General features: G+C 33.2%; 1 protein-coding gene across 2 annotated transcripts; it reads right to left on the minus strand.

The window, feature by feature from the left end:
- On the minus strand, nucleotides 2320-7985 carry LOC109345994 (phospholipid-transporting ATPase 1-like). Of its 2 annotated transcripts, none has more exons than XM_019585329.1 (7): nucleotides 5934-7985; nucleotides 5506-5809; nucleotides 4670-5360; nucleotides 4457-4580; nucleotides 3995-4214; nucleotides 2954-3412; nucleotides 2320-2769 (listed from the first exon to the last, which is right to left on the minus strand). In XM_019585329.1, the coding sequence occupies exons 1-7, from the start codon at nucleotides 7609-7611 to the stop codon at nucleotides 2547-2549; spliced, it is 3699 nt and encodes a 1232-aa protein (XP_019440874.1). In that variant the 5' UTR covers nucleotides 7612-7985; the 3' UTR covers nucleotides 2320-2546. The 2 variants fall into 2 exon arrangements, with proteins under 2 accessions (XP_019440874.1, XP_019440873.1); XM_019585328.1 differs by having other exon boundaries at nucleotides 5506-5812.

Consider the following 11183-nt stretch of genomic DNA (forward strand, 5'->3'; position numbering starts at 1 on the left):
TTCATATAGGTGCAATATTAACATTGATTTTTGAGTGTATATGTAGAATATTAACAATTATAAGTTTGTATAAGCATTTATTTGTTGAAAGTGTGATTATAGAAAATATTTGATTCTTAAATAACTCAATAAATAAAATTCAAATTGTATTGGATAATATCTCACCTCTATATTCTCTATATAAAATTATAAATATAAGGAGTTATTTTTTCATCATATTTATTGTGATTACGTTTATAAGTATCATATAAAGTCATAAATATTTTTTAGCATATCTCTTAAAGTGACATGTGGCATGAGGGAATGAGAAAGTGACATGTGACATGAAAGAGTTTTTTTTATTATATTGTTAATAGATAGATAGTTAAATGATGACACATGAATGTGATATGTGAGGAAAGGAAATTAATGGTGCAAGATGTATATGGAAATGATAGTGTGTATGTGAGCTCGTCATAAGAGTATGAGGATGTTTTGGAGGGGAAAAAGTAAATGAGAGCATGACATATGTCCAAGATAAAAAAAAATGAGAGCATGACATGTGTCCAAGAGGAATAATGTTGGGACCTTAGAGCATGACATGTGTCCAAGAGGAAAAAATAAATGAGAGCATGACATGTGTCTAAGAGGAATAATGTTGGAACTTTTTTTTCTTATATAGTTAATAGATAGATATATTGTCATTCATTTGACACATGAATTATTTATGATAAATGTGAAGTGGTTATATACTGTATACAATTCAATAAACTTTGTTCATTGATTTTTATCATTATTATTATGGTAACCCAAACATTCTTTTTGTTTAACTTTAAAATTATGTTTATTTGCTGAAAAAACAAGTGATAATTTTGTAATAATTATATTAAAGGGGCATAAATGCACAATGTTTTAGAAGGGTAGTGGTTACAATAGGAGCTTTCTTTCTCCTACTGAACTTGAAGAAAACATGGAGAATCCATCAGTCTATGTTATATTATGTTTCTGATTTGCTATATGATTTGTGGGCTTATGTGTTTGTGATAAAGCATTGTGCAATTTTGTTTACCTTTGGAAAGTAATTAATTTGTGTTTCTTTTGTTCCTATAAGTTTGTGGTTGTTCTTGTGCTAGCAACGTAAATTTCACTTCTACATTCTTTTAAATTATCGTTGTGGTCACCTTGCCATTATGTTATATTACCATAATTTTGGAAAATTGTAGAAAAGTTAGACCAATGTGACTGAAATTTTAATCATGATGATATTGGGGAGACTTCTCAGACCAACCAAATGCTACAAGGCATGTGTTGTAATTGGTTATGTTTGGGGTAATTTTTTGTTGTTCTTTTTTATTATTATCAAAATTGTCTCTTTAGTGGTTGTAACACCATCTGCAATAAAATTTATTATAACCCATGAAATAAGAACTCATTGGAGATGTTCTTAGTAACCTTAGTGGCTAATATATTTATAGATATAAAAATGACGGCTCAGTATACAAGACTCTCAATATATTTATAGATTTACGTAGTTTTATGTCACTAAGCAAATAGACTGTTCCTAGGATTTGAACTCATGACTTCGTGATCACTAAGCAACAACTTTACCGTTGCAACCAAACCCACCTCATTGTACACAAATGATATGTTTATAGGAATTGTTTTGGCTGATACACATGTATATATACTCTTTTAAGTAAATTGCTGAAAGTGAATTGTTGTGTTGGATGGCAATGTCATTTTCTTTCATAATCATACAGAAGCCCAAAATGGAGTATTTTAACTTCATCAAATGTCAAAATCTACTAATCATTGAACATCTTTTTTCATCAATGACTGTTTCTTGCTGTGGCAAAATAGTACTAGAGAACACTTCTTCAGCTGGCTTTTGAATATGTATGTTTGTTCTTGCATGCACATAAACATACCAATACCAATCATTTGTGTTTCTTTGCAGTTTTGTGAAGTCAAAATTTCATCCTGCAAGTTATTGCTCTTGTTATGGATATAATCTGAATTCTGACAGTTACTAAGAACAAGTTAATTTGATTCTACATGTGGCTTTTACTACCCCTGGGACACTGCAAAGAGGTGCTCCTCTCAATTGAATCACAGAGAAGTAGTATAGACAACAACAACGAAGCATTTATCCCACTAGCTGAGATCGGCTATTTGGACCGAATGACGTTATAATGCTCTATCATAAATCATGTTCATTGACCAATGTTTATAAATCCTGCTGGAAAATTTTCACAATGGCCAAAACTCAAGTCACAAATTCAACACCATCAAGTAGACAAGGAACTCAACTACTCCAGTGAAAATTTAATTTGTAACATGTAACAACTTTTTTTCCTTCTATACTATATCCAAAATCAATTTACAACAGTCTAAGTTTATTATCCATACAAAAGAATAAAAATACAACAAACCTCTACAATGATAGAAAAAAAACTCTATCCTTTGGATAGAAAGCAATGAAATCATTCAACCAATAGAAATACTTTGAGGAATATAGCCTACAAAAGAAAATGAAGATTTACAAAAAAATGTTACAAGATTACTTTTCATCTTGATGGACCATCTGATATAGGAAGCATTTCTATCTGTCCACCACCTTCAACTTCTCTTTCAATCCCAACTTTCTCAGCTTCTCTTGAAATTTGAATATCGGTCGGAAAATAGTATTGGTAAACAAACTTAACTGCGAATCGAGGAAGCAATGCTGCTATCATGATTCCGAGCAAACATAACCAGAACAATGCAGTGCCTCCAGCATGAAAGAAAGCCCTGCCAATATGGAGAAACATGCAAGTGTCAAATCTTTAGTCTTTACATACCATAGCAATGTAGAATTGAAAATGCTTTTCGATCGAAAATGCCGCAAAAATATACATAAATGGATGCTATGACACTAGATTCATTTGCTTAAAACTATAGAAAGAGCAAAAGAATGTTAAATGATAATGCATACCAGTAACCAAACAATGAAGGTATAGCATCTATTATCATGACACAAAGGAAAGTTGCAACTATGGAACCCCAAATGGAAACATGAGTAACCCAACTCCATCTTCCAACATCCATGGCTAAGTGTAAATTAACCAAAATAACCACTGCAAGAGTCCAAAGATCTCCAATACTTGATATATCAATAGTGCTACTCCAATATGCAAAGAGGGGAACCCAAAATATAACCAAACTTTGCCATAAAGTATCAACCATTGTGAACAAAAATAATCTTTTGTTATAGGCTTCATGTCTTTGGCCAGCACCATAGAGCTGAGGGTGCTTTAAGAGAGTTCTTTTACTGAGATCTTTGTCTAGAATACCAACAACAATAGTTGGTAATGAAGTGTAGATTATTGAATATAATGTACTGCTCCATTCATTTATAGCAGTTGTTGAAGTGAAGGCAGTGAAGAGAACATACCTAGAGAAAAGAGTCACATAACAAATTGTTACAAGGTTATGTTTTGGAGAAATACATCCAATAACCATAGTTTTTAGAACATATTTAGATTTACAACTATAACGAAGGCATCAAAAGCCACAAATTAATAAACAAAAGCTATTATCTAACACTACTTATTTATACCTGGTTAATGATGTATAAATTAATGGATTATCGCATGTGTGGGATGGTCAAAAGGTTGTTTAATTGATACATTCACGATTAATAGTCAATCATCCGGTGCATGTGGTTAACCGCGATTTTACACCTCATTAACTTGGTGGAAAAGATGGTGTGAAATATTCGTGTGAGAATATATTTTTTGTACTATCAAGGGTATCTTTTCACCCTATGGGTAAGGAACTAATCACTTTCGGGGTTCGTGACTTCCCTCCTAACAAGTGTTGCTCACAGGTTTCGAAACCTTAGACATTTTGGGGTTGAAACAAAGTCACCTTAGGTTCAAAAGCAAAACTTTTTTAAGTGAGGTTTTTGGCATAGTTTAAGGTTCTATGACTAAAGCTGCTACTATATACATTTGCTAAATCATATATAACTTACCAAAATAGGACAAGAACAAGGACAGCATTTCTGTAAAAGTTGTATAGTATCATGTAACCAAGTCTTTGGTAATTCCAGTGACCATGTATCAATAAGAGAGGAACTAAGAACCTAAACTGTCCCATTGCAAAATCTGATGCCATTACAGCTTGTCTACCCTCTTGTCCACTGATTCCAACTCCAACATCAGCCATTTGGATCATTGATACATCATTAGCACCTGCAACACATGCATAATGAATTTATTCTACTACACATAACACAAATCAAGTCACTCAAAATTATACATTATTTAGTTTAATATCAATGCTTTTTCTGTCTTTTGTTCTTTTTGTTCTTGATTTTAGTTGTTGACTTTCGTAGAGAGGGAAACAGCCCGGATGACCGGCTAAGGCCCCTAAATGACCGCTCAGTGATAACCGAGATTGATAAGTTGAAAGAAGTCAAGTTAAGAATTCATACCATCTCCAATGGCTAGTGTCATGTCTGAAGTTCTCTTCTTAACAAGGGAAACAATCCCAGCCTTCTGCAATGGCGCCACCCGACAACATAGAACAACAGAACATCTACTTGCAAGTTGAAATAGCTGGATCAACAAAAGTAGTGGAAATCAGGAAATAAGACATCAACAAGAAAGGCATTGCTAAACTACATTCAAGATTTAATTGAACTAACCTGTTCTTCAAGTTTACTGTCAAGGATATGTACAAGGCTAGTACCATCAATAACCAAGGCTACCAGAGTTGGAAGTGAATCGGAACTTCCTTCGGATGTAGACGCGAGTTTTTGAGTCATGACAATGGCATCTTTCAACTTCCTTCTACTTGACTCTTTATTGTTGCTATTAATTGTAATTTGAGTCATGTTTCTTGTTAGGAGCTTTGAGGAGTAGCCAATTGATATGGCAGTTTCCTGTTTGTCCCCAGTTAACACCCATACTTTAATTCCCGCCGTCCGCAGAGACTCGATGGCTTCGGGCACACCTTGCTGCAGCTTATCTTCAATAGCAGTTGCACCTAATATGCAGATATTTCTCTCTATGTTGCTAGCAACCTTGCGAAGCGTCGCGCCCCTACCAAACAAAGCAGCGCTTGCTGTCTCGAAGGCAGCATGCCATTGCTCAAATTCTGAAGTATTCAATTCTCGTATTCCGATAACAAGTGTTCTCAAACCCTGTGTAGAATAAGAGTGAAGATGGGTTTCGGTTTCTCTTATTATGTTCATGTCAAATGATTTATCCTTCACACTAAGCATTGATGTATCTGCCCCTTTAACAAAAAGTTTCACAGAATTGTCTGGGTAGCCCAATATAACTGACATCCTCTTCCGATCACTATCGAATTCATGCATACCTAAGACATTGAACCTGCATTGTCCATAATGGGAATATTCATTAAAAAGAGAATAACCAAAATATCTCATTATAGGACTTCTCATGTTATTAGCTAAGTTAACAGTCCAAATGATGAGAGAAACATATTATTTTGAAAACTAAAAATAGTTCAACTTACCTTTGTCTTTCTCCTTGAATATCAATGATTATATGACCCGAGGTTCGTTCTATAAGCGTAAAACCGTAGGCAGCAGCGGCATAAGCTAATGCTTGTTCATCTGGTGACTCCCCTTGGTAATCTATCAGCTTGACATCAGGATCAGATGTGTCAACAACAAGAGGCACAATAGTATTGCAGGCAGCCAGTGCTAGAAAGAAATCATGAATCTGTTTTCCGTCCGTATTTTCGAGTCCACTTCTTGATAATTGAAAAAGCTCTGGATTAACTTTAACCTGCATCTTAGGTCTCAAGACCTTTCCATCTACTGAAATCATATAACAGAAAACAAACATGTTATATTTCAATTATAAACAACATAAGATGCATAAAAGGAAATTCTGCAAGTGTATTAGAACATAGTAACATAATTAAGGAAGAAATCTCACCTACTACAGAATATTCAACTTTCTCATCTTCCAATATGGCTTTTGTAGAACTATAATCAACTCCATAGATGCTTGAACATCGAAACTCCATCTTGTTCTCAGTAAGTGTACCGGTTTTGTCGGAAAAGACATACTTAATCTGCCCCAAATCTTCATTAATGTTTAAAGCCCTGCACTGAAATCTTGATTTTGTTGCCTCATCATACATATTGTTGTCACCAATCATGAAGTAGGCCTGACCGACGCGAACAAGCTCCATAGAAATGTACAAGGATATTGGAATCATGACCTGGAACACTATAACCGACATGAGGAATGTGAAAAGAACTTCAAATCCCCATCCATAATATTTATAGCTCTCTTCTTTCCCCTCTGAAAAATCCAGTTTCCGGTAATAAGGCAAGAGATCCAACTCGTCCTTGTGCCGCTTCAACCAAACGGCTGCGCAAACTGAGGTGACAGTACACAAAGCAATAAGAAAGAATGAGAGCATTATGATCTCGGAGTTCATTCGAGTCTCGAGCCGGCTTCTCTTCGATGGAGCACCTGAGCTGTTGAGCATAGCTTTGGTCTCACCACCACAATATACAGCAACACCAAGTGCCCAACTAGTATTCTTAACTTCACAGCCTCTAAGCACAATATTAGAGGAACCTAGTGACAATCTCTTACCATCAATTTCCATGTTAGCTTGAAATCCATATATGTTCCTATTTGGTTTCTCACACTTGATTAAACCATTGAATCTACCCTTTTCGGAATGTGTCTCTTGTTTCGCATACCTAGTCTTCAAGTTCGACTCACCATCAAGGTTAATAGTTTGAACATATGCTACTCCAGTTGGATCACTAGTTGAAAGCAACACAATATCACAAGGAATGCTTTCATTTGCTTTGATTTTTATGATCTCACCAACTCTTATATCCTTCCATTTCTTCTCTATCAATTCACCATTAACCGAAACTGATGCTAACCTGTTGTTTTCGACTTTATCTGCTCGATGCCGCCTCCAATCCTCGTAAGCATCCTTCACAGCTGTAACAATAAGGACAAAGGCCAATGGCAAAACAGAAACAACCCCTCCAAACACTGCAAGCTGAGGAAGCTGATTGAGGATAGCAATGATAAGAAAATAAATATAAGCAACTCTATGGAATTGTTCAAACAGATTCCTTGGGATAAAAGTGAGGATAGAGTATTTAGTGGTACGAATCGAATTTCCCGAAAATTCAAACCTCTCATTAGTCCTGTCAGGATCATTTACATAAACCAATCTTGCATCCTCATCACTTAGTTCCTTCTGAGACATGCTCAGTCCATCAGAATCAGCACCCTGTGAGCCATACCTTACAGACTTCGATCCAGAACGACTAACTTCCTTCACAGAGTTCGATCCAGAACGACTAACTTCCTTCACAGAGTTCTTAGTACTACCAGAGCTCCCAGAGTGAACTGATGTATTACTTCTCCTCGACGACGATTTCTTCAGGCTCCATGAGGCTTCAGAATTTGAAGAATTCTCAATTGGGTTGCTTGAATCAATCTCAGCAAAGGTTACAGTGTTGCTAGAACTTGACTTTGATTTAGGTAGTTCAGGAAAAACATGCATAGCAGGAACAAACTCTTGTGTATTTGGAGTTCTTGGAGATTGTAACAAAAGTGGCCTAATAGATTCCATAATCTAAGAACCAAAGATTCTAAATTCTCTTATAACAAAGCTAAATCATAAATCTTTGTACATAAAAATTTTATACTAAAACAAGATCAACACATACAAAACGTTAAGAAACAAGACTACAAAGGTTATAATGTTGTTACTTACAAAGAAATATAATGAATGTAACAAAGATAATTATGTGCACCAAACATGTAATAAAATGAATATGAAAAGAGACATGTTGTATAAGAAAAAAATGGTTGTTGAATTAAGAAAAGCGTGTTGGGTAGAGAGAGGTTGAAAAATTGCACAAAGTCAAAGGGTATTATAGAGAAGAAGTGAAGATTTAGAGTCTATGATTGGAATTGGAAGAAAATGAATAACAAGTCGTAATGGGTGGCGCCAACATAATTCTAGAAACATAGAAAAATGTATATTATAAGGTTTGTGTATTTAATTAAACAAGTTCATTATTTGTACAACTACTATACCTAAAGTTACTACTGACATGTCTGCATACAGTATATAATTAAATATGGTTTCTAGATACCCGATATTTAATGTTCAGGCTAATAAAAAATACCCATCTTGTTCTTATTATAGTAATGTATCAACAAAAAAAGTTTGTCGATCTTTATTTTTATCCACAATTAATTAGAAAGTATTTGTATGATTAATCACAACTTTTTTAATAAAAAACATGTACATATTGCCAAAAAAGTTTTATATACTGTCAGTCCATCATTTACTATTAATTTTTAATCGTCATTGAATCTTTAGAGAAAGTAATACAAATGAGAGGAATGAATAATGTATTAACTGTATATAAATACTATCAATCAGTCGGTAAATATTACAATCTTTTTAATACAGCAAATTCACTTTTGTTATAAGTCATTTTGTAAAAGGTTTTGATACATACTTTATCTTTGTTATCGTTACATTTTTCCATTTACCTCTATTAATTTTTTTAATTATTTCTAGTCTTTAAAACTAGAGATTAATTAACAATGAGCATAACTCTATCTACAATTTAGTTGAAAGAATTTGAAAAGTCTTTATGAAGAAGAGGTAAGGAGAGTAATAAGCTATATGTCACTAGTCAATGCTTAAATGAATCTTTTATATATCATGTTCAATAATGTCTGCTTAGAGGACTTATATTAATCAATTTTTGGGGTCTGCATTTGACCGTAGAACATTTTCAAGAGATGGGATAGAATGATTTCATTTAATTTTTTAATTTAAGTGAACAAATTCAAGTTCATAATAAATAAATAATCCTATGGGAATTTGGTTCTTAATTGTGGACTCGTTATGGTTATCTCGATTTTTTTTATTTTCTTTTATGACTTACCCAGAATTTTTAACATTTGATGTCGGATATAATTGTCTTCAGAATTTTAAGGTTTAAATACTTTTTTTTTGTTTTTTATCTATTATAAAATTATATTTTGTTCCTATATATTTGTTAATTTTTATTTTGATCCTTTATTTTATATTGCTAAAACTTCAAGTTCGTCCTTCGGTCAATAATGTCCATAATGGGGTGACATCTATCCTTCTTGACTACTAACTCTTCCTGCATGGTAAGCTTCTGTATCTTTAGTGGATATGATGTTGCTTTCCTCATTAATATATAGGGGGAATTAGGATCAAACTCATGTGCTTCCACTTTAACTATGTTTGCTAATTGTTTTTGGATAATAAATGAAGAAAGGTGAGGTACAGAATTATGAAATATATTTATAAAATCTTCATTTCATTTCATTCTTTTATGAAAATCAACTACACTCATAAAATATAACGCATATTAATTTAGATTAACTTCTCATGTTAAATCATTAATTAGATGAATATAATAATTTCAAACATTTAACATTTTAGACAGATATACATTAAGCAAAAATTAGAGTATTACAAAAGAACAATGGATTTAATATGAACTCACACATTATTAGTATATTATTTATCATTTATATTTTTTGGGTATATTATTCATCATTCATATATTAATTATCATTTGGCTCTTAAACAAATATAATACAAATGAACGATGAATGATGTATTAACCATGTAAAAAAAATTGCACTAACAATTGTTAGGTATCAGTGGCCTAGGAACATCTACAAGGTGGAGGAGTTGAATAGGTGTAGCGGTTATCAATCATCGCTTCTTGCACCAAAACCCAATTCTGGAAACAGTCCAGTTAATCGATTAACACATAGTATTAATCGATTAACACATGCATAAAACAGAATGATCAGAGACGCAAATTGCACAGTTATTTAAAATCAATTGAACAGAGATAAAACATATATTTTTAAGAACTATTAATAAGCATATGGCAATGAACAATTATGCAAAATATCAGCTATAAATTCAAATTGAAACATCAAGAAAAGTAAAGAAGATTTAAGGAGAGAACATCATGCAAAGATGGATTTTTATCATGGTTCATTTGCGGTCCACTGCAAACTACATCCAGGCCTCCCCTTCAGATCTTGGAAGATTTTCTTCTTCACAATATTGAATATACGTATGATTACACACACCAATTCAAATTACAAAAACATAAGACGCTTCTTTCTTGAAATCTATAACACCTAAACCCTTGGTTTGACTCTACCTATCGCATGAGAAAACCTCTCTCGCGAAACAGCCCCAACCAAGATTCTTGTTTTCAAATCAAGACCTCCTAGTCTCAGTGAAGAATCCCAATCTCTGTGGTGGTACGACACCAAGAGATCAATCCAAAATACACAGAAAACAGATTAAAACAACAAGGGATTATAAGCACAATAATGCTTGAAATATTACAAGTAAAAGACCTTACGACTAACCCACTCACTAATCACTCAAGCCATAAAGAACATGTGAGTTAATCAAAAACAGGAATCAATATATCTCTCTAGCAATCTTTACAAATAACGCATGAACATGTGAGCAAGATAAGAATGAGCATAAGAATGTGAAAAACAGTATGAAAAGTAGAAATCAATTAAGCATGGTAACTCTCTTCTAACACATGCAACTCTCTTGTAAAAATAGAATACAAAACAAAATATGCTCTCTAAATCAATCCTATACAATGGAATACAATGCTACAGTTTTCTAGAAGTTGCCTCTATTTATATTAGGTAGATTTACAGTTGGATTTGTTGCAAACAGTTAAACGGTTAAAACATAAATCAGTTATAACAAATAACAGACCTATTAATCGATTAAGGCTACGCGTTAATTGATTAACCAGTGCAACAAAATGAAACATAAAACAGTTGTAATAGAAACACTGATTTAACAGAAAAACAGTTGAGTTAATCGATTAAGTCACCACGTTAATCGATTAACTGGCATATTAAAATACATGGTTCGAAAGGTAAACTTCTCATATGCTATGTACAACTTCTATACATGTTCTAGTAATTATATTATGCCTAATATGCACATATAACATGTATGATTAATGCATGAATATACAATTAACTAGATGATATGTCTCATGGATATGATATGACAATTATGATGGCTTGAGAGACTTGCACATAGGTTCACCTCACCTATACTCACTTACTACAGTACAAATCTGTTGA

The sequence above is a fragment of the Lupinus angustifolius genome, chromosome LG04 (assembly GCF_001865875.1).
Source record: "Lupinus angustifolius cultivar Tanjil chromosome LG04, LupAngTanjil_v1.0, whole genome shotgun sequence".
Classification (NCBI taxonomy): domain Eukaryota; kingdom Viridiplantae; phylum Streptophyta; class Magnoliopsida; order Fabales; family Fabaceae; genus Lupinus; species Lupinus angustifolius.